The sequence below is a fragment of the Ambystoma mexicanum genome, chromosome 9, assembly GCF_040938575.1.
Source record: "Ambystoma mexicanum isolate Mex_15411 chromosome 9, UKY_AmexF1_1, whole genome shotgun sequence".
NCBI classification, from domain to species: domain Eukaryota; kingdom Metazoa; phylum Chordata; class Amphibia; order Caudata; family Ambystomatidae; genus Ambystoma; species Ambystoma mexicanum.
In genome coordinates this window covers 448,354,566-448,382,108 of record NC_090931.1, presented here as the reverse complement: position 1 = coordinate 448,382,108, position 27,543 = coordinate 448,354,566, and the positions used below count along the sequence as shown (strand labels likewise).

Below are 27,543 nucleotides of genomic sequence, written 5' to 3'. Positions count from 1 at the left end.
GGCTGTCAGCAGATGGAGAAGAGAGCTCACAGGCTCTATAGAAACACAAATAGAACTTTTTACCATCAAAAACCACATACAAATGTACAAATAGCTCAGAGAGAAAACGTGAGGACTCCCAACACTGAAGCAAGCGTTAAAAATATGAAGATGTCTGCCAGAGGAGGTGTTTAGGGAGAGGACTGTCATTGGATGGATGCAGTATGACCCAGAGGACAGTGATTGGTTTAAAGGAGAAGGAACAAGCCACTTACCTGTAACTGTTCTCCAGCATGGGTCTGCCATGGATTCACATGCTCATGAATATGTCCTGTTAGGCCGGGAATCCTCAGTAAAAGAAAAAACAGTTTCACTTTTGTTTATAAACCAATCACTGAGCTCTGGGTTAAACTTCCCCAGCCAATGAGAGCCGCAGAGGGGCAGAAGGGAGGGTTCGCATGTGAATCCATGTCAGACCCATGCTGGAGAACAGTTACAGGTAAGTAACTTGTTCCTTCTCCAGCATGGGGTCTGGCATGGATTCACATGCTCATGATTAAATAATACATAGCAGTACATACATAGGTTTATAGTGATATTTTCGAATGGCATATTTTCGAATGCCATTATGTCGATGCAATTTTGGCGAACATTTTTTTCTGAATTTTTTTTTATTTTTAGTTTAAAATGGGGGCTCCCCCACCAAACCCATTATTTTTTTGTTAACACTTGTTTTGCTTACCAAAAAAAAAAAAAAAAAAATTATATATATATATATATTCTAAAAAGAAATAAATTCAGCAAAATGTTTGACATGTATTCGAAAATATGACCGGACACCACATACATACGCGGATACCACATACATATGCAACCACGGGAGGTGGAAGGCTCAACAGAAGCAATTACTCTTACCTCCTCACCAGGCTCACCTTCAAGTGAACAGGTTGCGTAGCACTGCTTGGCTGACTCTGGACTCCTCCGTGGAATCCCCGTCGACGCAGTAGAATTTCGTGAAGGTGTGTGTAGACCTCCATTTAGCAGCCCTGCAGATGTCCAGCAGGGGCACACCAGACAGGAACACCATCCTAGCAGCGATCGCTTTGGTAGAATGGGCTCTCGGACGGCCAGGCACAGCCGGTTTGCCAACCAGTGACAATGAGTGATGCAGCCAGAGAGCGACCTCAAGATGGAAGCTTTGAAGGCCTTCCCATGGTTCACAGGACCAAAGTTCATAAAAAGCTGGGCAGTCTTCCGGAAACTATTCATGGGGGCCACATAAAACTTCTGCGCTCGAGCCACATCTAGCAAGTGCAAAGTCCTCTCAGCCGATGACAAAGGCGTCTGAAAAAAACACAGGTAACACCAAGGGCTCGTTGAGATGAAATTCCAACAGAATCTTGGGCATGAATGAGAAGTGCATCCGCAGCAACACCCTCGTCTCGTGGAAAATAAAGTAAGGCCATTTGCAGGACAGGGTCTGGATCTCACCTACTCTCCTGGCAGAGGTGATGGCCACGAGGAAAGCTTTCTTCCAAGACAGAAATTTGAGCAGAGCTTGATGCATCGGCTCGAATAGGGCCCCCCCATGAGCCTAGTCAGCACCACCACGCTGGGGCAGGCGCCTACACCGGCGGGAACGAACAGAACAGTCCTTTGATAAACTCCTTTACTATACAGTGCGACCAAAGAGAAGACCGTCCCAGAGACCTGATGTAGCGGGAGATATCCCCCAGATGCACCTTGATGGAGAAGTGCACCAGCCCCGTCTTAGCCAACGACAACAAGTACGGAAGGACATGGGGGGCCGTGACCCTCAGAGGGATAATCTTCTGCAGCCGGCACCAAGTCCCAAAACGCTCCCATTTGTGTCCGTAGCACTTCAGATTCGACAACGCCCTGGCCTTGGCGAGGACCTCCCTGCAGTCCACAGGCAGCTCGTAACCACCGAACACTAATGCTGCGGGAACCAGGCCTTCATGTTCAGCGATCCTGGGTCATGGTGCAATTTTGCGCCTCCTTCCATGGCGAGAAGATCCGCGACCACTGGTAGTTTGACTGGAGGGGACGTCGACATGCTGAGAAGGTCCGGGCACCAGATTTGCCTCGACCACGCTGGCGCGACGAGGATCATCCTGCACTGTCTGTAGTGACTGATGACTCATAGTAGCAGCGGGAACGGAGGGAACGCGTACAGGTACAGGCCTTCCCAAGGGAAACAGAATGCGTCCCCCGTGCTCCCTGGCTGGGGAAAACTGCTGGCGAACCTCTGACAGCCCCCACTTGAGGAAGCAGTTGTACACATGATCCTGCCAAAGCTTCCACTCGTGGCAAGAGCAAAGCTCCCTGCCGAGGGAGTCAGCGACAGTGTCTTTGATGCCAGCCAGGTGTAAAGGAATGAGGAACATACCCTAGGCGACTGCCCAGTGCCACAACTCCTGCGCCTCTCTGGAGAGCGCCGGGGATCTGGTGCACCTCTGCTTCTGGATGTAAAACATTATGGAGGTATTGTCCGTGAAGACCCTCACCACTTTGCCCTTGAGGGACAGAAGAAATGACTTGAGGGCCCAAAACACAACCCGTAATTCCAGGACGGTGATGTGCAGCGCCTTCTCCTCCGGCAGCCACAGGCCTCTGGCGTGGAGACGTCTGGTGTGTGCTCCTCAACCTTCAAGGGAAGCGTCCGTCGTGACCGTCTCCTGGTATGGAGGGCTCTGGAAATCTGTGCCCCTCGATGTTGGAGCGCATTCCCCACCACCTTAATACTCGACTGAACTCCTCCTCCTGGAGCGGTCGCATCCGCAACCTGCAAAGCCAGACCAGGTAGATACACGACAACATCATGCCGAGCAGCGACTTGATGGTCCTCACGGCGGCGATCATCAGTGCCAACAGCCGTTGCACCTTGCCCAAAATGGCTGCTATCCTCTACTCCAACGGAGTGGCCAGGCACGATACCACATTGAGCCTGGACACCAGGAACAGCGCATTCTGCGATGGAGTCGAGCAGGATTTTGCATAGTTCACCGAGAACCCCAGATCCGTCAGCAGCCGGACAGTCATCTCTGTGTGATTGGCAGCAATGTCCTTTGGCTTGGCCCGGATGAGCCAGTCGTTGAGGTATGGGTGCGCATTCATTCCCTGTAGTCGCAGATGGGCCGCTACTGGGGCCAGGCACTTCGTAAAGACTCTGGGTGCCGACTTCAGTCTAAGGGGGAGAGCCTTGAACTGGTAGTGCTTCCCGTGTACGACGAAGTGGAGGAACTTGCGATGTTTTACGTGAATGGGGACGTGGAAGTACACGTCATCCAGAGCCAATGACGACAAAGTCCCCCTCCTCCAGTTGGCCGAGCACGTGCTGCAACGTGACCATCCTGAATTTCTAGCACTTGATGAACTTGTTGAGTCATAGATCGAGAATGAGCCTCAAGCCCTGGGTCCTCCAGCCCTAGAAAATATCTTGACTAAACTCCGGAGCCAGGGAGTCGCTTCGGAACCAGCTCTAAAACCCCTTTTTTTACCATGGCCCGTATGTCCAGCAACAGCTGAGGGATCTGTTGTTCCTGCCGGGCCACTGGTGGTATTCGCAGACACTTTCGCTGAAACTCCAAAGTGTGTTCGTGGGCGAGAGCGTCAGCACCCATCGATCGGTGGAGATGTTTTTCCAAACGCAGACTACGTTCACCAGCTGGCCTCCCACCGGACTGCAGGGGTGGTGGCCCAACGTACTGGCCGGTTCAGTTCTGCTTTGAGGCTGGTGCGCTGCCCTGGGAGCCGTGATGACAAAGCTCCGGGCTCCTCCGAATGCCGTGAAACGACCCCTGTAGGCTTCCTGGGTCGTGGAATGGGAGGGTTGGAGGCAAGAGGACAATCCAGCGCCGAAACTCTTCGAAGACCTACCATACTTCCCTCTTGAGGGACGACAGGACGGGAGGTGCTGTAGCAGCGTGCCCATGGCACGGGCAGTCTCTGTGTCGGTCTTGATGGTCTCAAGAGATTAATAGACAGCATGTCCAGGATCCTCGTCTGGATATCTTGCCTGAAGTTGGTGGCCTTCAGCCAGCCATGACGACCGAGGCAAACCCTGTTTTCCATCTGGCGTAACCCTGTGTCTGCAATGTCAATGGCCACGGTGATGGGATGGTCCGACACCACCTCGCCTTCCTGAAGGATTCTCATTGCCTCTACCCGCTTGTCATCGAGGAGGAAATCCAGAATCAGAGCCATTTGTACCATAGCTCCCAGTCGTACCTGGCCAAGATCGCTAAGGCGTTGGCCGCCTTGACAGTCATCGCCGCTGAGTAAATGACCTCTGAGGAATTTGGACGCTGAGGAAATGAAATTGGACCTCAGCGTCCAATTTCTTCTCTTCGCCATCCGGGGGAACCGAGGTTGACGATGGGTTGGACGACTTCTTCCTAGCCGCTGCTGAGACCACCAAAGCCGGAGATGGTTGAGACCGCAGACATTTGGGTGCAGATTCCGGCACTCTAATTTCTTTTCTAGCCGGTCCCTCTTCACCGGGGCTGAGGCGGGGTTCTTCAGCAGCACCAGCTCCTCATCCCAGACGTCATCCAGGAGCGGTACCAACAGAATGGTCTTCCTTTTTGCCACCCAGCGCTGATACAGGAAACCCTCCTGCTCTTCCGGAGTGAGCTGGAAGAGTTCCGACACACAGCAATCATGGAGCGGAAGGATCCTACTTCATCCGGCAGAGAAACCCTTGGTGGCGGAGAGATTATGCCGTCGGCGTCAGTTGTCGCTGTGTCTGTCCCTGTGTCCCTGAAGGGGTGGGCGCGGATGGAAGGCAGTGACAGTTGGAGTGGTGGCGTAGGGTATCTCCTTTTCTTCAGCTGTCGTAGCCCCGGTGTCAACGGGGTCATGGCTTTTGGTGCCGTCGGCATACTCTTCTTAATCTCCATCACCAGTGTGTGGAGGGTGGAGAGAATATTGTGCAACAGATCTCTGGGAGGTGCCTTGGGAACATGGTTGCTGGGCCCAGCGCCTATGTCGTCATCGCTGCCGGCGGGCATCTCCTTGACGTTCTCGTCATCATCACCACCCTCCTCCGAGATGGTGTGGACGGAAACTATCTCTTCCTCGTCGGCTGAAGAAATATCTGTGCCTTGGAGCTCTTCCACGCCCCCTCCTTCTTTGGGTCCTGAGGGGTCGGCTTTGGGCTAAGATCTGGCATCCTCTTTTCTGTAGTCTTCTCCACTGGTTTGGCCGAAGCGTCCTGCCTGGGAGGAAGAGCCACCCTGACCGCCACCTGGGTACCCTGGACCGCGTCAACCCCTTTCACCTTTGAGAGGGCAGCAGCAACCAGTCGATCGAATAGGATGATTTCGCCTGGATCACCTGGGCCTTAACTGGCAGGTTAGACACCTTTTCCTGCCTGGCCTTCTCCGGCTTCTCTCACAGCTTCCCTGTGGTAGCTGACTTTCTCTTTGACGAAGAGCTGGAGCAATGGCTGGAGATTTGGCTGATAGAGACGATGAACGCGCCCTGACGGAAGCAGACCTGTGGTGCTTGGCCTGGTTTTGGACCCCACGGATGGAGCACCCTCAAAGGACTTAGAAGCCCGATCTGGCTAGCTGGATCCTGATGAGGCATTCCCCTGTGAACCGCACGGTGTAGAGGCCCTGGCCTTGAGCCACATCGCCAGTCGGACGTGCCGATCCTTCATCGTGCTCTTGGAGAAGCCACGGCAGATCTTGCAATCTTCTTCCTTGAGAATCGGGTGAAGACAATACAGACACTGGGAATGCTGGTCAGTGAAAACATTCCACAAACCACAGCTGGTGCAGAGCTTGAAGAGGGATGCCCTGTCCTCCTGCTCCTCTGACATGAACCGGCGTGGTGTAGGCATTAAGGCCTTCTGGAAACTTCCAAGAAGAAAACACTTGACGATTTTGCCCTTGAGGGCCAATGAAAGATGCCGAAAAACGGATCCCCGTTAATCGGATGAATAGACGATGGAGCACACAGGCTTGATTGAAAAAAATAGGGTTTTCCTAGCCAAAAAAGCCTGAAAAACGCAGAAAGCTCTAAGAGCGAAACACGATGACTCCCACACTTAAACGTGTGGTAAAAATCTGAAGATGGCTGCCAGAGGAGGGACTTCGGGAGAGGGCAGTCATTGGCTGGGGCAGTATGACCCAGAGCTCAGTGATTGGTTTATAGGAGAAAGACAGTTTATAAACAAAGGCAAAACTTTTACAGAGGATTCCCGGCCTGACCACGAGTAATATTCATGAGCATGTGAATCCATACCAGACCCAATGCTGGAGAAATACAGTTTGCAAGTTAAAGTGAACCTTTTTTCTTTTACCAAGAATTCCCAGCCTGACGACAAGGAATATTCATGAGCATGCAAATCCATGCCAGACTCCATTCTGGAGAACAGAGACCTGACCCCGATCACACTGATCACTGCCGGTACTTCTCACTTACCAGACCATAAAGCAGCTGCCCACCAATTAGGCGCACCCCTCCAACCCCACCTCAACCTATTAAGTCATCACATATAGGCAATCTGCAACTATAGCACTATTCACCCAGACTCAGTTCAGTCAGAGGCCTGGGCTGTGAAGCAATAGCACTTTCAGACACGGATGGCATGCTGCAAAGCCATGCCATGAACAGCTCAGCTGTACATACAACTCTTTAAAACTGACTACAAGTTGTACCTAGCGCCAGCATTTGGAGATGCAGTGTTCTGATCCTGTGTTAAAATAAGCAGGACTAAGCAGCGATTGCAGGATAACCAAAGTTTGCTCGTCACCATACTCACATCATCCGGCGGGCTGGATAGGCTGTCCATGTATTTCTTTACCACACTTTCAGGTTCATTTGCAGGTTCTGAAATACAAACAGGATTGCATGAGGCATTTAACAAGGAGGCAATCGAGTCATAGAAAACAAGGGCCTTTTCATTCAGCTATTGAAAACAATCCTAACAAGGTGGTGGAAAGCATAGTCATTGTGTCTCAGCTGCTAAAATAACCTCTAATGAAAAGACACAAAGGAACTGTAAAGAGTCATTACATTTTAGATCACAGTCAACGTCAAGCACAAGCATCAAACACAGAAATTTTGAACACACAGTGGAGCCAGAAAAAAGAAAACACTACAGTGCATTAGCAAGACCTTTCAAAACATGCAATATTGTCCCACTGCGAAGAGGGATACATATGTATCAACAAACACCAAATTAATCTAAAACAACAAATGCATCACAACAGGAACAAATACATTTTTTTGATTTGTTGAAAAATTAACCCACTTTATAGATGAAGGCAGCAGGCATGCTGACTGGGTAAGAAAGGCTCTAGGTTTTACACATTGTATCACCCCCAATTGCCATTGTTTTTAATACAGTGCAGCAGCAAAAAGCAAGGGTAAACCACTTGACACCAGCCATCAGCACCACATACCCTCCCACTTGACACCAGCCATCAGCACCACATACCCTCCCAAATGTACTATCTGTACTAAAAAAATAATAAAAATATATGAGACACATTACTCACCGTAATTGTATTTCTGATGCTTGTATCTGCTTAGATTCACATGCTGTGCATAGGCCAACATCTAGTGGAAGCTGCGGAGTATTACAGTTTGTTTTTCGAAATTCGAAAATGGGCGTCGACACAGGGCGTGCCAGTAATACTATCCCTAGTGTGACGTCCACTCTACCCAAGATCCCTCACGCGTCTAGGATCCTCAGATTGTATTTTTTCTGACATGAGGTAGCATGAGGATTAGCGCGAGTACAGATAATCCAAGCAGATAGACAGAAAGGTAAGACTACAAGCAATCATGCGCCTTCTCTCAGAGGGGAGGAAGGGTGGGTCGCATGTGAATCTAAGCAGATACAAGGATCAGAAATACGATTACGGTGAGTAATGTATCCCTTCTGAGGCTTGTGGAATCTGCTTAGATCACATGCTGTGCATAGATTAGCGAGCAGTACCTGAAGAAGGAAGTGAGATGCGAGAAGGGTCATGAGCAAATAAGTGTCTTAGAACCGCTTGTCCCACTTGTGTATCTGCCTTGGAATGGGTGTCAATGCAGTAATGCTGAGTAAAAGTGTGAATAGAGCTCCAAGTAGCTGCTTTGCAAATGGTGTCAAGGGGTACATTTGCAATGAAAGCCAGAGTGGCCCCAATGCCTCTAGTAGAGTGGGCTCTTGGCGTGAAAGGCAGAGTTCTTTCAGAGATTGAGTAACACGGCTGGATACAGTTAATAATCCACTTCGAGATGGCACCTTTAGAGACGCGATCCCCCTCTCTGCCTGTAGCTACGGAGACAAACAGTTGATCTGTTTTTCTTAGCGGTTTGGTTTTATTTACATAGTAGAGTATCGCCCTACGCACATCTAGGGTGTGTAGTTTCACCTCAGCCGAGCTTTGCGGGTCCTGGAAGAAAGCCGGAAGCTCGATGGACTGGTTTACATGTCATTTTGATATAAATGTAGGTGAGAACCTAGGGTGTGTGCGTAAAACCAGTTTGTCTTTATGGATAGTAAAGAAGGGATCCTGCACTGACAGAGCCTGAATTTCACTGACCCTTCTTATAGAAGTAATAGCTACTAAGAAGGTCGTTTTATAAGTCAGGTGTTTGAGACTGCTTTTATGCATGGGCTCCAAAGGGGGGCCCATGAGCTTGGCTAGCACCACATTAAGGTCCCACCCTGGTGGTGGGTTTGAAATAGGGTTGTGAAGTCTCTTTACTCCTTCCATGAAGGCTTTAACTACTGGTACTTTCCACCACGAAACCTTGCTATGGGAAGTGGTGTAAGCCGACAGGGCTGGCAGGTGTACTTTCAGTGAGTTAAAAACCAATCCTGCATCTAGCAGGTGGAGGATGTATGTAACAATAGTGGAAGGAGTGCAATCAATCGGGTTGATTTGTCTACTCTGGCACCAGATAACGAACCTCTTCCACTTGTCAAAGTAACAGTGCCTTGTGTTTGTTTTCCTAGATTCCTTTAGGATGTCCATACACCTCTGTGGCAAATTGAGATGTCCAAACTCTATGACCTCAGGAGCCATGCTGCCAGGTTCATTGAGTTGGGTTGCTGGTGCACTGTTTGACCTTGGTGCTGGGACAGTAGGTTGTACCAGGCTGGAAGTTTGATGGGCTCGCACACCGCCATCCTGCGTAGGTGTGGGAACCACGGTGGTCTTGCCCACATGGGAGCAACTAGGACGAGCGTCATCGACTCTCTGTTTGTCTTGTTCACCACTTTTCCTGACGAGAGGAGTTGGTGGAAAAGCCTACGCAAACATCCCTGACCAGTTCATCCACAGGGCGTTCCCCTGGGAGTCTGGTTGGGGGAACCTGGATGCAAATCCTGGGCATTGTCTATTTTCGCTTGTGGCGAATAAATCTATAGTGGGGAAACCCCACTGAGAGAAGATATCTTCTACGACCTCTCTGTGTAGAACCCATTCGTGTTCCTCTGGGAGGGAGTCTCTGCTCAGAGCATCCGCTAGGGAATTGAGCTCCCCTGGAACATGTGATGACAGGAAGATGTTCCGTCTGAGTGCCCATATCCAGATTTTCTGGGCAAGCTTGGACAGATTTGGCGAGCGAGTCCCTCCTTGCTTGTTCAGGTAGAACATGGCTGTTGTGCTGTCCGTCCGGATTTGCGCCGACAGGTTTAGTAGGTGGGGCTCGAACGACTGAAGCGCTCTGAATACTGCCAGAAGCTCTAGCAGGTTGATGTGGTTCTTGGCCACTGAGTGAGACCAGAGACCCTGAGCTGTGTGGTGGAGATGGTGAGCTCCCCACCCAGTCAGACATGCATCTGTAGTGACTACTGCCTGTACTTCGGGATCGTAAAAGGGTTTCGCCTGTGCGAGATTCTCTCTTGTCCACCAGTGAAGGCTTTGTACCAGTGTTGGCGAAGCGACCACTAGATCGTCTCACTGACCACTTGCCTGAGACCACTGTTTCGCCAACCATTCCTGCATGGGACGCATGCGCAGGCGCGCGTGGGGGACCAGGTAAATACATGACGCCATCATGCTCAGTAAACGCATTGCTTTGTGTACCGTTATTTGTTGACCGGACTGATAATGCGGAATTTGCAGTAGTATATTCCGAATTCTTTCTTCTGAAGGAAAGGTCAACCCCTCTTGAGTATCTAGGATTGCTCCTAGGACTTGTTTGGAGGTGCTTGGCACCAGGCTTGACTTTTTCTCGTTGATTGAGAAGCCTAACTCGTGGAGGAGGTCGATAGTCCTTTGAATGTTCGTCCGGCAAATTCCTGGTGTTTCCCCCGTTATGAGCCAGTCGTCCAGATAAGGGTACACTGGGATTGCCTCCCTGCGTAGGTGTGCAGCTGCCACCGCCAGTACCTTGGTGAATACCCTTGGTGCCGAAGCTATCCCGAAGGGCAGTACCTTGAATTGGTAGTGTCGACTGTCCACCTTGAAGCGCAAATACTTTCTGTGCGCTGGGAACATGGAAATATGAAAATAAGCATCTTTCATATCCAAGATTGCCATGTAATCCCCCTTTTTTAGGAGGGGGATTACCTCTTGTAGCGTGGTCATATGCAACTTTTTGGGCTTGACATACTTGTTGGCAGGCCGCAAGTCCAATACTGGGCGCATTCTCAAATCTTTCTTTGGCACAAGGAAGTAAGTTGAATAAATACCCTTGTTTACCTGGTGTCCCAGGACGAGTTCTATCGCGTCCTTTTCTAGCAGAATGGCGATCTCCTCGAGGAGAATCTTCTGATGTTCTAAGGAGTGTACTCTTTGTCGTGGAGGATGGTTCCGGGGACGCTGCAGTAGCTCTATACAATATCCTGTGGATACTGTTGACAGCAGCCATCTGTCTGATGTGATCCCCTCCCAAGCCTGGGTGAAGTTGGAAATGCGTCCCCCTACTGGGGTTGCGTGAGAAGGGACCCTGAACTGAGCGTCACTGCTTTGGTGGAGGCGTGCTGCCTCCCTTGCTGGGGCTGCCTCTGCCTTTACCACGACCTCTCCTATTACCCCTGCCGTAACCCTGGGTAGACTGTTGGTTGTTGTTCCACTGTGTACCCTGCCCCTGGGAATAGTTAGATCCTCTCTGGGAATTTTGGCCGCGTGGGCGACGAAAATGACTATTCCCTCTCTGGTTAGGGGGTTTATTGGTTAACTGGCCAAGGGACTTGAGTGTTTCGTATTCGTCCTTGGCATTCTTCAGTGCGTCTTCGACCGCCTTACCAAACGGATCGGTTTCCACCGGTTTGTCCAACAATGATGCCTGGGTTTCTGCCTTAAAACCAGACTGCCGTAACCACGCATGTCTTTTGATAACAGTGCCTTCTGCTATCAATCTGCCTGCGTTGTCCGCGGCGTCGAAGGTTGCTTTCAAAATGCAACCAGACACGGCTCTACCCTCTGCGGAAATCCGAGCTAACTGGCCCTTTAAAGGTTCAGGAGCAAAGGCTATTAGTGCCGCGACTTCTTCCCACTAATGGCAGTTGTAGCTGGCCAACAGGGTGGATGAGTCTGCAATCCTTGCTTGATAGGCGGACGTTGAGGCTACTTTCCTGCCGAAACCGTATCGTTTTTTGCTCTTCTTGTCGGGAGGAGCTTCGGACGATGACAAGGGTGTTCCAGCCCTTTTACGAGTGTTGGTGACAACTAGGGAGTCTGGCTTCAGATGTCCTCTTATATAGAGAGGGTCAGACTGGGCCGCCCTGAAAAGTTTTTCAACCCTAGGATTGACTGCTCTGGTGAGGTTCGGGTTCACCAGGGACGGGTCTATTCTTTGCTGAATGGACTTAAGGATAGGGATGGTCTGGGCAACAGGCCTCCTTTCTCCCACTAACTCTTCTGCGAAGTCCTTCTCCTCCTGGACACCGTGGGTGTCAATATGGAAATGTTCTGCTGCGCATGCAAGAACCTCGTTTAGGAGGGGTTGGTTATCGACCGGGGAGTCGGTAACCGGGGCTTCGTTCTCTACCGGGGAATCTACTCTGTATGTTTCCGGGTCTTCCTCTTCCTCTACCTGGTCCTCATCATCCCCATAGTAGCCCGTCCCGGTTTGCTCTTCTACCATGCCAAATTCTTGGTCCTCACCAAAGGAAGCCTCTCCTTGATACAGTGAGTATGGTCTTGAGTATGGTTGTACCTCGAAGGGGTTTGACCTCATCGGTGTTTCAAACCGGGGCTTTTTACTCGGGGGGGGGGGGGGATTGGATCATTAGAGCCTGAGGGTGTCGCCCCTTGTGGATCATACGAGAGGAAATGTTCTGGATTTTTATCATAAAAATCAGCCAAAGAAGACATCCTTGACATGACCCTATCTATGTCTTCACACAACCATTTTCTGGAACTGGGAATGACTCTCTCAGCAAGTCTATGGGATTTATCTTGAGTAGATTTGCTGGTTTTAGACATATCAGCAGACCTGGTTTTGTCTGTCTGTTTAGGGGGAGTGGTGTGTTTCACAGGTGTGGAAGAGAGCAAAGGCTGCTTCTTCTGCTGTTTTCCCCCTCCCCGTGAGTGGAAAAATGTTTTCCCTGTCCTTTAGTGGCTCCGGAGGTTTTCGACGCCTGGCGTCGAGGATCGGGTCCCTGTCCTTCGAGCGTGGGGCCTTGCTGATTTTGACTGTGGGCTCCGACTCCTGGAGCGCGGCCTGGGGGTGGAAGTCGTCTTCGTCTTCCGACGATCGAACTTCTGTTAGCCTAGGGAGCGAGGCACTCTTGGCAAGAGTGGATGATTGCCTGGAGTCATGCAGCGATCTTGATCGCGAGTGCCCAGAGGACACCGAATCGGACCGTTCTGTTTGTGCATCTTTCCGAGAACTCGACGTCGTTGAGTCTCGGTTGGACTTTGTGTGTTTAGTGTGTGTAGTGTGTGAAGCGCTTGTGTCGCCGGGGGTCTTCCCCATAGCCGCCCTGCCGGATGACCTTCCGAGGTCGGGGACCTGCACTCGGCTGTCTTTCGACGCCGTAATGCCCTCGCCGTCCGAAAGTACGGCGGTGCTGCCGTCGCTGAAGGTGCCCTCCGCTGCCATGGCCGCCTGCCTGGCGTGGTGGGCCCAACGCTTCGTCGAACGGTCCGAAACTACTGGGTACTGTGATGAATCTGATGGAATCATCACTGATTTCCTGGCGCAGACCTCCTCCAATGTGGCCAGGGGACGGCAGCCGCTACCCGATCCTGACCCTGTGCACGGTTATATGAGGGAGGATCACATGAGAGGAGACAACTATCAGGGGGAGGTGCTGACTTCATCGGATGGGAAGCGGTATCCCCCCCCTTTACCATGAGGAAGATCCAATAATACCCAAGTACTTAATGGCTTGTTTTCACATAACAGTTCCACCCTATAGTAAAAGTCAGAAAATCTTTCCCAATCCCAAATCATTCTATCACACTAGTCAAGCCACCATCTATGACTTGAAGAGGGGCAGACCAAAAGTGACTAACCATCGCCCTCTGGTGAGGGACAGGTGAACATGTAACTTAGGGTGTGTGCCCCACTCTCCTGTCCAAAATTGAAAAGGTGAGAAGCATTATTCATTGAGGCAGCCATACCGCCCTTATCCCAGGCAGGTGACATTAGGGAATGGATACATGTACACGTTCAAGATATGAAAAATATTATACTCATTTAGGAAAACACATATATAAAGAAATACATACATTTGCATACAACATGAATACATATGGATATATTTAATTAACATAGAAATGCTCCAGCAAAAGGTAGCCATCCTTCCCAAAATGGACACCACAGCATGCATCACAAATGAATTGCAGACCGATTTTGGAAAAAATATGTATAAAACAGAATCAAATAGGAGAAAACATGATTTCAGCAGTGTGTCCCAAGAGCTTTGTTTAATAAATTGGCTCAGCAGTAAGGTAAGAAATAGATAAGGTAGAGAAATTAGCCAATGGGGATTCAACAGCAAGCCTTATGTCCTTGGCAGAGTTTGCATCATCTCAGAACCGCTTCTATCCAGCTTTTAAAGTTGCAAAATAAGTTCTGTGATTCATTGAAAATTTAAAAATGCTGGTCAGCAGGGTATGAGGTCATTGGGAGAGGAAAGGAGGATGCATCTAAGGAAGCATTTGGAGCCAATGTGAGGGCAATGTATTTTACTCATAAAAACCTGACCAATTATATTTGAAGATTCATGTTAAAACAGGACTGATGTGTGAATCTTTACTTTCTAGAAATATAGGTTAGATATAGCAGAACTTTCAGACTTTCTTCTGTTCAGTTTATACCATAGTTGATTGAACAAACGCTCCCGGCTGACCGTGGGCAAAATAAATGTCTGTTTCTTGCACTTTGCGTGTTTTTTATTCAAAGATGGCTTTACGGGTTTATGTCTGAGAAATGACCTTATCTGTACAAATGGCAACTATGATTAGGGACATTGAATTTTCTACAGATTATAATGACAAGAGCCTGAAATCTTTTCTGATGTGCTGCACTGAAAGGCATGGAGAACTCACAGAGGCGCAAAGAAAGGTGTGCAGTGTGACCCCATTCATCGAAGTAGACGTCTGGTGGTGTGCTCTTTACCGTGCCCTGGCAGTGCAACAGAGACAGCAGACTTGAAGGAAGAGCTGCACCCATAAATTATGGGTAAAGTATGCATTGTGCAGGAAACAGAACTAAAGGGACGAGATTGTATTGCATGTGTAAAAATATATAACGTAACAGGATTTTGTTTAAGGAAAAGATACCTCTGGATACTGGTATTGGGGGGTATGCAAAGGAGTGTGCCATCCTCTGAAGAGGCAATATTTATGTAGTTTTCCTGAGGCAAGGCCTGAGATGAGCACACTTCCAATACCAAAAGGGGATAGATTTAAGAGATGAAGGATACTTTGCTAGGGAAGAGAGAAGATGATCTTGGTGTGTGGGGTTTTATTTCATGGCATATAAATATGTGTTTGTACTATCGCTAGATGTATAAAATTTTGTTTATGATGGTGAGTAAAAAGTATATTTTTATTTGACCATATATGTTTATTGTGTATTATGGAGAAGAACACGTTACTTACCATATCTGGTAACGTTGTTCGATGGGATGTTCCGCCAACGTATTCCACATCTATGACAGGTTATGTCCACAGCTGTGCTAATTCGGAAAAGTTTCGGCAGAGGGCGTCCTGCATCGATCCATTGTCCCTCAAGGGTCGACATCACCGGATGTTATATATAGGATGCACAGCGCCGTAGCCTGAGTTATAGTTTTTTCCCATAACGTGTGGCACCAATCTCCTGCCAGTATGACTGCAGAAAGCCTTGCAGAAACATAAGCTGCAATCACATAGGAAATTCAGTAGAGGGGCAGGCTGGGAGGGCGTTGTGCAATACGTCGGAGGAACATCCCATCGAAAGAACGTTACCAGATATGGTAAGTAACTTGTTCTTCGAGAGGAGAGGATTGTGTCCTCCGACGTATTCCACATCTATGACAGACTCCCAAAGCAGTACCAACTTATGTAGGTAGGAAAAAGGCCAAATCCTGCCCATGGATGGAGTCCAAGGAATAGCGTCTACCAAAAGTATGGACAGAGGCCCATGTGGCTGCTTCACAAATATTGCGAATCGGAACACCCCTCTGTATAGCAGTGGAGTAGCCACACGCCTAGTAGAGTGAGCCTGTAAGACTACTGGAGGGTCCTTTCCCGCCAAACGGTAACACTCAAGAGATCGTCAAAATGATCCATCTAGACAAGCTGTTTGGTCCATCAACTGACCCAGTGTTGCTGTTTCACATGGCTTTGCAAAGGAGGGTGGCGGCGGCTTGGACTGCTCCGGTGAGTCTACCAGCAGTTAAGTCGCTTCCGAAAAAATACCGCCCATCCAGTGGTGACCCCGGCTACTTATCGACGCACCCTACTCTGGAGAGTTTGGTGGTGCAGGCGGCTATGGCCTCTGCGAAGCCGGCTGCGTACCCTACCATCCCGGGGTATGGTGTTGAAGGCCGCCAACTCTCACTTGTGCTTTAGCGAGATTCAGGATAGGTTGTCTTTTGTGAATATAAGAAAAAAAGAGGGCTATGAAGTAGGTTAATTAAAAAGGATTAATCCCTTTTAGTGGTGTGATCTGAGGCTCATAAAAGTGTGCATGTGAAAAATAAATTGGCGGTGTGCGGCTGTGTGCTGTTTTGAGAGCCCAGGAGCACTGTGTCTTGGAGTCCTGTGGAGTCTTTCATCAGTGTTTGCTGCTTTCAGCGTTGGGGCTGCCTCTTAGCAGTTCTGCGCTGTGGGGTTTGCTTTACAACCGTCTTGCTTGTTCTACGATTTATTCTACAAACTGTAAGTACTCTGCTTGCCTGTTTTGCTGTCCTCTGCCTTTCGGGGGTGCGGGGGAGAGGCCCCCATTCCTGTTAAACTGGTTTATCACAGAGGTGTGAACAGATTCCTTGGTTAAACCTGTTTTCCAACTGTAACGATGTCAAAGCAACACATTGGCCATGCTCTTCTAGTACAACTAGCTAAGCGGGTAGGTTTTTACCATACCGGGCACTATGGTGGACAGAGTAATACTAGTTACTTCACTTGACAAGGTTTTTGAGCCGGCATGTAAGGACAATCCGGATGGGGCCAAAAAACACCTGCCGTGCGACGTGCGCCTGACCCCAGCGAACAGATAAGCTGGGGTGCTTAGTCGCAGGAACATCGGTTGATGCAAAAATTACTTTTTTACCCAGCCTGTAAATTGATACCCCTGATGGAGTTGCCCTTACTACTTCTAATAGAACTTTAATGGAGGACCTAATGGAGGAGCTATCAAAACCTCTTACGTGCCTGGGGTCTAAGACAATTGAATCCATTGCTAAGACTCTCGCGAATACTACTTACCAGGCACTTGATCCTAGTTCACCCCGCACGGTCACCCTAAGGACGCAGGATATCATCACTGCTTCTACTCTACCATGTATTACTGCCAGCCCTGTGTTGCTGGGCTCGCAACAGGAGGAGCTGAATCTTATGGAGAAGGCTGGCAGGAAGGAGTCGAACGATGTACTGGCAGTGCGCTCAGCGCCTGCCTGTGCTCATAACTTACCCCCTCCGTCAAGGTGCAATCCTTGACTCGATTAAACCCAGCCTTGTCTCCAGTGGCAGTGGACAACATGATTGATTTACCTTTATCACTCTGGGATTCCCCACTTCTGGATGATTTACATCTCATGCATCCGTATATTCACCCGCTTCACTAGATCTGGCCAACTAGAGTAGTTCTTCAGCAGCCATGTTTAATATTCTAGACACATTGTTTTTGGAGTTGTCTACCAAGTAATTGTGAGTAAGCTGGACCACCAAGGTACTAAAAATTTTGTGGCATATAATTGCATTTTTTGCTGCATTTTTGCGGCATTATTGCATTGTTTACAGCACAAAAACAGATTTCTTACAATGCAGAGGATTGTGCAATAAAACAAGTATATTTCAAATCACATGGAATACTTTTTACAAGTTTACAAATAACTTGAATCTTACCATCAATTCTTCACTCACCTGTGCAGATCCACTCCCTCAGCAACAAAACTGCACTTCTCATGCAGTATCGGACTCCTCTTATGCCTTTCCCTGACCCCATGTTTATCTCCCAATGCCCCCATGCTTGATGAGTTGCCAACCCCAGACTATGGCATCACTACCTGGTGTCCTGCCATATTAGAGCCCACAAAACAGGCCCCCATAGGTCGCGTCTTACCACTCCATAAAGTCCATCAACCTGGTGGTCTACCCAAACACAGAAATCCATACCAGACCACCAAGCCTCAACGGCTGTGTGCACCCCACTGCCCCAGCACACATCCGACGCCCATGTCCATACCTTTCTTTCCCTCCCTATAGCCACATGCATTCAGGTGTCTGTGAAAGGGTGACAGTGGAAGAGAATAACGTGGTGCAATAAAGTGAGTGAAGGGGTGTGTGCAAACGAAAGAGTCTTAGAAGGTGTTGCAAAGGAGGGTGTGTGTGTGTAAGAGACAGTAATGTAGAAGGTGAAAGAACAAGGATGTGAGCTTTCTTTTCCTGTCTTAGAATGAAAGGGTACAAGTACTACAATTCAAAGTCATGTGACCCTAAGAAACGTTCTCTAGGTTTTGAAAGTGTACTTTGAAGATATAAGGACACACTACAAAAGATACTGTGCCGATTGTCTGACACCAGTACGTGTCTTGTTAAAATATGTGGCATGTGCCTTTCCCAAAAAAGCAAGCCGTTTTGTGCATCAAATGAGCATTCATCATGAACATAAGGGCGACAGTGTTCCGACATGTTTTTTATATGTTAATTAGTTAATTATTTTTAAGGAAGGTACACAGTTGATTACTTCACTGCAGCTCTATGGGGACTTTGAAACTGAGAAGCACAACATTCTAGCCTCCAAATTCAGCCGGCTAGAGGATATTAGATTCAGGGAGAATGACATACAAAAGCCCTTTTCCACTGAGGGAGCGCCTTCAGAGGCGAGCTTCAACAACAGTGATATTTCTGTCTGCCATCATGCTCATCTAGTAGACCACAAATCCCAGCATGCACGAGTAAAGAGAATGTCTGACTCAAACACCCTTATGCAGACTTTTCTGCGGATTCACCAGTTTGGGTTGCAAATCCTGAAGTTGTTTACAACATAATATTTCTGCTTTAGCAGACTGCGGTGTGCCCATGACAATGCCAGCACTCTAACGAGGAACCCCCAATTATCCCAGACTCTACCCTTTGATGACAAGGACACCACTCTTCTGAAGCAAAGAACATTTTTTTAGAGAGGGGAAACAAGTTGTGCACTTTTTACTCAGACAGTGCTGTTTTAAAAGCCCTCGGGCCCTGTGCGTGGCTCCTCTTTGAGGGATTTGCAGCTTCCTTGCAAAGCTTCCGAGGGTTTGCAGTATCCCAAAGAAGGGTTTAATTACGGATATCCCAGAAAGGGACCTGCAGGAGAAAAGAAGGAACATATAACAGAATAAATAATTACTGGTCTCTGGAAAGCACCATTACAGCGTTCCTGGCCTTATGATTCAACAGCAGCAGACTGCAGATGCAGGCCATGCCCTTTGGTGGGGCTGCGAGGGAAGCAGAGTTATGAGAACAGCTAAAGCGTTGTTTGCTCCGTCATCAACAGGCTCACTGCCAGTGGTGAATGGCTGTTAGCAGGCTGGATTGTGAAGAAGTGTTATGTTTAACACTTTCCTTATGCACAGGACATTTTTTTAAAAAGTGAATGGTGTTTGAAGTTAGCCATCCATCTGAATTTTCGCAGACATGTTTAGCAATTTCGCGGCAATGGCGGTAAACAGACGATTTTGTGTTTATTTTGCAAATCGCAAAATGCTGCAAGGTCTGATTATGTGTGGAGGTTTCAACTCTGAAGATGCCAAGAGAATCCAACATGTTGGACCAAGTCGCTCTGGGTCAGTCTACTTCTGCGGACGACCTGCTCTCTCGCTCCTGAAAGAGGGGCCCCGAGTGGGCCATGGTTCTCTATTCTTTTGGATACTCCAGGGTTAGTGGCTCATATTCCTCAAATTCATCTCCCCAATTTACTCGCATTGGGCCCAAGTCCTGTAGTATTTTGGACTATGCTTTCACAGCTAACGCTCCTTTTTTGGTTAGTGATATGGGCATTTCTCATCGGCTAGAGCGCGATCTTTACCTCTGGTCATGAACCTGAATTTCCTAGTGCCCATTCCACCTTTTGTTCCAACAGGGACTTTGAGGGTTAATTCCGCCTTAAACCATATATCAAGAAATGATCAGCAGTTGGGTGAGGTCCCCGCCCATATGCAGGTAGTATTGACCTCTTTTATACACGTAGTGTGGATAGTGCCTCAGATATTACTCCCAACTCCTCGATTGAAGCAATTAAGGATTTTGGGCAATCTATTGCTGCAGTCATTTCCTCAAATTGTGTGAGGAGAGGTACTAGTCCAAGGATTACAACTGGTCCTAAGCTCCCCCACCATAATGCATTTGATGGACTAATTGTCATTAAGAGGAGGGAACTGCATAAGAACATACGCAAATTATCGGGACTGGCTTTGGACTCAGCTGAACATGATTCACTGATTAATAAAGTAAAAAATATTTATCACAAATGGTTGAGAAACCATCAATCCCACACCAAGTGTTCTCGCTGGCAGTGTCCTGGTGGGATTAGCCTTAGTTAAGGACACTCAAAGCTTTTGGAGGGTTATTGATGGTTACGCCTCAGCGACTTGTCATATCGCACTCATACACAAGTGTTTCACAAGTGGTAATTATCGCTCGTTAGCGATGCTAGGCACTGCATCAAAAATGTTTGCCCGCCTATTGTTGAACGAACTATGGACTTGGGCTGAGGCCTCTAAGCTTATTCTGCTAAATCAAACAGGCTTCCAGAAGGGACTTTGCTGACGGTTATTCAGCAGACATGGTGTGTCCAACAGAGACCCGTCTTTGTGGTATTTATCGATATAGTGCAGCCTTCGATTCCATCAATATGAACAGGCTTTGGCTTAAACTATCTGACTGGAATATTCCAGCAGGTCTACTCTCAATGATCATTTCTTTACATGCTAAAACCAGGGTTAAGATTAAGCCTGATCCATCAGGTAGGGCGTTTTCTTGGATTTCTAAGGAGCAGGAACTGAAGCAGGGATGTATCCTTCAAACCCTCCTATTTAAGCAGAAATGGGAACAGCAATAATCATTCCAAAATCGATTGCCCCAAAACTGGCAAACACACCTTTACAGTGGATGGGCTATGCCAACGAGAGTGTGCTGTTGGACCTCACTCCGACTAGATTGCAGGCTTCTTTAAACCAACTAAAACAATTCTCAGATTCCAACTCCATGGTTGTGAACATCAGCAAAACCAAGGTAATGGTTTTCTCCTTTCTGTAAAACGAAAGGTGTACAATGGCACCTAGAGGGGAATATTCTCTAGGTGCTTCGTGAATACAAATACCTGGAACTTTATTTTGACTGTAACATACTTGGTCTTTGACGCTTAGAATACGTCAAGTTGAAATGTTCCCAGGTTATCGGGAGCCTTGGCAAATTAGTCTCGGAATGGAGGAGGTTACTCTGTAGGGATACTGGAACAACTATATCTGGATAAGCTTTGGTAGGTAATATCATTGAACTAACTAAGTTGGAGTCCATGTTGCTAAAGAAACTGTTTTGACTACTGCTACATACTGCGGGTGAGATGATTTACCTTGAATTTGGTATTTTATTTTTTATTGTTTATGGTTTGAAACCTTTACAACATAGCACATTATATAAACATATAAAATCACTTCATAAAAAGAACTCTGCATTGTAGGTAAAAGAAAACAATATCACATTTTACAACATGTTCTGAACTCATTCATCTGGCATTAGAGGCATAAGAAGAAAAAAAGGAACATATTTATGGTTTACCAAGAAACCCTTTCAACACAGCTTATCAATTCAGACATATAAAAATCACTTCATATAAAATTCTGCACTATAAATTACGAAGATCAATATCACATTTTACCACATATTCCAAGCACAGTAATCTGGCATAAAAGGTAAAAAAAGAAATAAAAAAAAGGAAAGGAAAAAGAAGAAGACTATAGTCGTATTAAAACATAGCAGCAAATAGCATACAGTACAATGAGACCATTGAAACAATTTCGTCAAGCCTTTAGTATACAGTTCAATAGCGTTAAAGGAGCGAAATCATCCCATACAACAGATATTTTAGTGACAATGCATCTATTAGGGAATCATTTAGGCACTTTGGATATTAATTTAATGGTATACTCTATAGTTTACAGGTAGTTTGGGAGCCTCATGGTTTTCCCCCATCCCCAGTGATAACCAGGACAGAAAGAACTTCATAAAGAGATAAAAGGCATATTTATTATTGCTGTTCCGGGCCATAGAAAGGTTTAGAGATTTAATAAAAGATGCTACTGCTAAACCTTCTGATGTTCACAATAGTAATACACGTACACCAAACATATTGGACATCCCCCCTTGTCCCCCGACAATGAACTTCTCCAGATAAATTGATCTGCTGGCCTGATGCGTTGGACAATGAATTAACAAGTGCTCCATTGATTCCGTTTCTCCTGATTTTTCACAGTAGCGGCACCATGGGTTCATCATGTCTGCCATCTTCTTCCTATAGAGAACCTCTCTCATCGGCAGTATATTCCAATGCAATCTAAGGAGTAAATTACGATAATATCTGTTTGGAAATTGAGTCATCAAAAAAAGGAGGCAGACCCACAATGTTTAGGGTCCCACTGTAGGTGACTAAGGGACGGATAGGTATGGAGTTTCGCCGTTATTATAATCCAATCCCTCTCGTATAGTAATAATTTAACCTTATCAGGATTTGATATCAAGGTAGATCTATCCGTATCTAGGCCTAATAACAGCTTATCGCAGATATCCAGGAGTGGAATCAAATACTTGCAGGAGGAGTGTCCCATCGCATCAATGGAGATGAGCCTCTCCAAGTCTTCATATGGTGTGTTCTTCAAAGGTGCGATGATGTTTCTAAACAATGTAATATTTCGCAATTCGACCCGAACCTGTAATGAGGCCAAACCAAGTTCAAACCTGATTGCGGCCATTGGTGTATTACGAGATACCCCCATGGTCTTCCTCCACAGCCTGCCCTCCAAGATTTCCCAATGTTTTGACAGTTCATTATAATGGAGCTCCATTCCATATATGATGTGATAATGATGTGTTATTTATATAGCGCCTTAATCCAAAGTGCTTTACAGAGCACATATTTACATACAATATCACCCAACCGAAATTGGTACTCATTTATCGACCTGGGAAGGATGAAAGGCTGAGTTGGCCTTGCCGGGATTCGAACCTGCGACCTGCAGATCACGCTCAGATCGCAGAGGCGAGTGCTCAACCCACTGAGCTATCGACCATATATAATCTTGGGAACTATCTTCCCCTCATAGAAGTTGATTGCAGGTTAAATCGAGAAACAGCCAAATTTATGATCCAATTTCATCAGTTGATTATATAACGGATCTGCTTTTTGTTTGAGAAAAACTAGTAGTCCACCAATGGATGGTTGCGCCATTAATGGGAAGCCCAAGTACATTACTTTTGTAGTGATTTCTATTGGTACTCCGCCCAAATACCATCCCATTTTATTCTTTCTCTTACTTTTTGAGAATATCAGAACACGTGTCTTTCTGGGATTTACAATAGGTCAGTTCATGGCCACATATTCCGCACATTTATTTATCATTCTCTGCAACCCTACCCTGGTCCAATCTAAAAAGGATGAAATCATCAGCTTAGGCCAACCAAGAGATGCGCAAGTTCCATAGTTTAAGCATAACCAAGCCTGCCTCCTGCAGAAACTCTCCAGCATCTGATACATACAAGTCAAAAAAGGCAAGGAGCTTAAGAACATCCCTGCGTTAGGCCTATATAGGTCCTAATCGCCTAGAGAGACTGCCCTCAAAATTTAAGTGGACACAGATACCAGCATTTTCATAAAGGGCCATGATAAGTTTGAGCAGGCCGCCTGGCATGACCCACCTGACCAATTCTGCCCAGAGACGGCCTTGGATAACCCGGTCAAACGCTGTTGACAAATCAATTGATAGAACGTATATCTCTGCTCCAGGGGCATTCCTGCATTGCCCTCATCACTGTTAATATGGATTTCTGAACTCTGACCTGGTGGGCAGAGGTTCAGGAGGCCAGCCTAGTTTCTTGGAACAGGGTAATCTTCTGGACAAGCCAGACCAATCAAAGTAGCTTGGCGGTGGTCAAGACTAGGTATCAGGAGGGGTGAGGGTGACTGAAAGACCTCAATGAGCACAGAGAGTAAAGGATACTTACAAACCACACCCAGTACGGTGTAGATATATTAAAAATACATATACATTTATTTCAAGGCCTTTGAGTTTCAAACAAATCAAACTAATACTCATTAGACCAACACAATCCTATCTAAATACATATATACAAGACCAAAGGGGTCTAGAGGGTTAATGCACAAAATGGGTCCACATCCTAAAGGGGAAGGAAACAGGTAGTGCAAATAGTCTTTAGTCCCTTCTCCAACCAACACACTCCTAACTAAAAGGAAGTCCAATCTCTAAGAAGAGTGGAGCCTAATGCTCAAATGTACATGCAATGCAAGCGCACGCGGTAGTTCAAATGGGCAAAACAGGGTCTCTTCAAGGGTCTGTATCAACTTAGGAAGGTGGGTGAGGCGATGAAGAATAGGTTCCCACTATTTGAGGAGGGTCTCCACTTGAGGGCAGAGTCGATTCCAAGAGTTGGGAATAGTTCGCACTAGCAGTGGAAAGGAGAGGCGCCCCCAGGGGCCACTCGAGCATAAAAATGGATGGAGGCGCTAGCGGCCACCAGCTAGGGTTGCGATTACTCACCGACCCCTGGTGCATTCCGGACCAAGCTTCGGCAGCCAAGTCCACTTTCATTGCAGGTTCAAGTGCGGTAATTTGGCGGCTCTGCGGCTTTCAGCGAAGAAGATACATCGATGATTCCCAAACGGGACAGTGGCGATTTCTCCGCTCCTGGTGGATGGATCAGGCCAGTTTCACTGCAGCAGGCTTCAGGGGCAAGAGGGGCACAAATGCAGCGAACCTGCATAACTCGTCACCACGGCTGGGCAACACAGTAACCGCCTATACTCCAGTTCTGGTGCACTCGTCTCACTTCAGACCTGGGAATGCCAAGTGTACGATATTCGGTGTGAGGGTGCCGTGAACACAGCGCTAGCGATATACCAAGTTCCGAGGGCCTCCTCGAAACGGCGGCGGAGACAGAGCAAAGGTCCCGCATAGGCTGGTCAGCCCACTGGTTGGCCCAGGAACACTTCTGAGAAGGCTTACTTGCAGGGTGTAATGAAGGTGCAGAGAATAGTTGGTCCCACTATTCCAATGGGTCAAAGCGTCTTCGCAGACCTAGGACGACCAGATGCAGAGGGGTCCCACGGGACGAAAGCGGGCGTAAGGTGGCAAACCTTCCAGCGGGTCACCAGCGGTTCCTCGACTTGGCTTCTTAGCTTCAGGATACTTGGATCCTATCCTTCGTTCAGTGAGCACTCCAGAGATCGACATGGTATGGGTGTTTGGGGGCCTCTCTGAGGACCCAATGGGAGATCTGCTCACACACAGGCATACCATACGTGGACCAATCACAGACCACGGGGGTCCCAGGCATTCACAGCACTCCAGACTCTCTGGCACCCAGGATGTGTATTGCAGTCAGATACCCCAGCCCACATCCTGGAGGCACACACACAAGGCATGCAGAAGCCAGCGAAAGCTTGGCGGGAAAATGCATGCCCAAATAAGGACTGACCCGGGTCGGCTCGACCTAGGGTAGGCGAAGTGGCAAGATGGCCAAAGGACAGGACAAAGAACCTTGTGAAATGGCCATTTTGGAGCCAGGCCACCTATTTGTGCCAAACGTGGTAATCACGGTTTACCTGGCAGGAAAGGGTTAAAATTACATGAAAAGATAAGCTGCCACCAGCTCTGTCCGGAAAGGACTAAGACACCCAAGTGTACGGTACTGGAAGGTACATTGTACACTTGTTACATGTTGCAGAAAAGGTTTAACATTTGGAAAAGACTAAGGGAAACAAAGTCTCCCAATACTGACTGTCTTAAGGGCTTGTCAGTTTCCCTATTGAAAGTGAACGAAAGCACCGAGAAGTACAGCAGAAGGCTGGGCTCCCCTGGTAAAGTCAGACTATGGTGCTAAACAGCAGCAACAAAGATCGGGGGTACACAACTTGAGGGAAAATTACACATAAATGGAAATATTTCCCAACAATAACCAGCACATTCAGGTTAGTTGAGTGTCCCGCTCTAAATCCTGTCTGTTTCTTAAGACAATGGGAGCTAGCCATACATTCATTGACATGTGCCAACAGAATAGAAGCGAACATCTTACAGTCCGCGTCTATTAAAGATATTGGACGCTAGTTTCTGGCTTGATCCTGTTCCCCTCGTTTGAAAATGGGTACTACATAGGCCGTTTGCTAGCTACCTGGTATGGCTCCATCTCTCTCAGGGCCGTAAGGATCTTCGTCCAGGCATCCAGGTTACCTTTAAAGGTATTGTTGGTTAGCCCGTTCGGCCAAGCCACCCTCAAATGTTTTGTACTTTTAATGAGCTTTATTACCTCCTCATATTCGACCTTCAACTCCCAACCTACCATCTCCTTAACACTCATACCTTCAAATTTCTCAGATTCTAATATCGGAGCCCTATATAGATCTGAGAAAAAAACTAACCTATTGGGCTTCGAAGACCCCATTCAACTGGTTGACTATGGCTGGGAAATCCTGATAGTTTATTAATTCCCAGAACGCCCTAAAATCTAATTTCACCAGAGTATGCAACATCAGTTCCACGTACTGTGCATCATATTCAACCTTCTGGATCTACAAAAATTCTTATATTTTTGTTTTGCCTTTTTTGTCCCAACCCTTTTCTCTAATTGATCGTATCCCAAGGAGCGGATTGATCTTAAAAATCTGATTCAAGTGGGTCTTCTCTTTTGTAAAAAATTATTTCCCAGTCTTCAACAGCTTGGCGCTGTTCCCAATTTTCTTGCGCTTAGAGTATGTGGTTTACTGCCTCCTGGGCTATATCCTGTGACTGGTCAGGATGATGAGAATTAGTTACCAATAGGGTTTTAGCCCTGGTTGGCGCCAATACCACTAAAAAGATAAAGAAGACTCAATTTCCACATTATGATTTAATTCAGCATGTTTTATTGTTATTTTGTTAGTTTCACCTGAGTATTATTTAAGTCCTGGTTTATTCAGAAGTTGTTTGAAGGGGAGTTCTTGCTTGTTTTTTTGTTATGTACGACCTTTGTACTGGGTAGTCGCAGTTGCGTCACTGAGACTTACTGTTCCAATTGTTGATATACTAGTACTTTGTTCCAAGCTGGTTTAGTTTGCTCGATAGTCGCAGTTACGTCATTGGGACTATTGTTCCAATTTAAGCTTGTGATTTGGTTTAAAGAGTATTGTATGCTCTTGAATTGCAGTTTCGTTGGCCCCAGTTTCCTCACTGGAGCTGTGTTGTTGATTAGGTTGAGGGTCAACCAAGTTAAATTATACAAATTTCTTTTTATAAATTCCAGTTGCCTCACTGGCACTTTTGTTGTTGGTTAGGTTTATGGTAAACCGTATGTTTGTCTTATGTCCCGGTTTTGTGGTAAAGCTGTTCGTGTCCCTTAAGTCCTAATTCCCGACATGCATTTCCCGTCCCTTTGGGGGCGGTTCCGCAGGGGAGGGTTTGTTGCCCTGTTCGTTTAGCTCTTTTTTCTGATTGTTTTTAGGAAGAGGATTTTCTTCCTTGCAATACCTAATAGAAAAGATATGCGTATGGTACATTAAGTTAAGCACTGGGTTTTACAAAAATGTGGACGTATACATAGCACATTGCTGTTCGCAGTTTGTATGGTTACATGAGTACTTACTCGTAGTCTATGGTACACTTTAAGATGTATACTGAAATTCACTGCTTTTCTGGCAAAGTTTCAACAGATGGTTGTGGCTCAATAAGGAAAGGATAAC

At 47.1% G+C, this 27,543-nt stretch overlaps 1 protein-coding gene across 2 annotated transcripts in view; it reads right to left on the bottom strand.

Annotated features, from left to right (window-relative positions):
- DTX2 (deltex E3 ubiquitin ligase 2) overlaps positions 1–27,543 on the bottom strand; it is a 1,122,618-nt gene that overhangs the window by 384,471 nt on the left and 710,604 nt on the right. For both annotated transcript variants that reach the window (XM_069614954.1, XM_069614953.1), the window contains one exon: positions 6,773–6,840. In XM_069614954.1, coding sequence (XP_069471055.1) covers positions 6,773–6,840 — 68 coding nt within the window. The remainder of the gene's footprint in view (positions 1–6,772; positions 6,841–27,543) is intronic.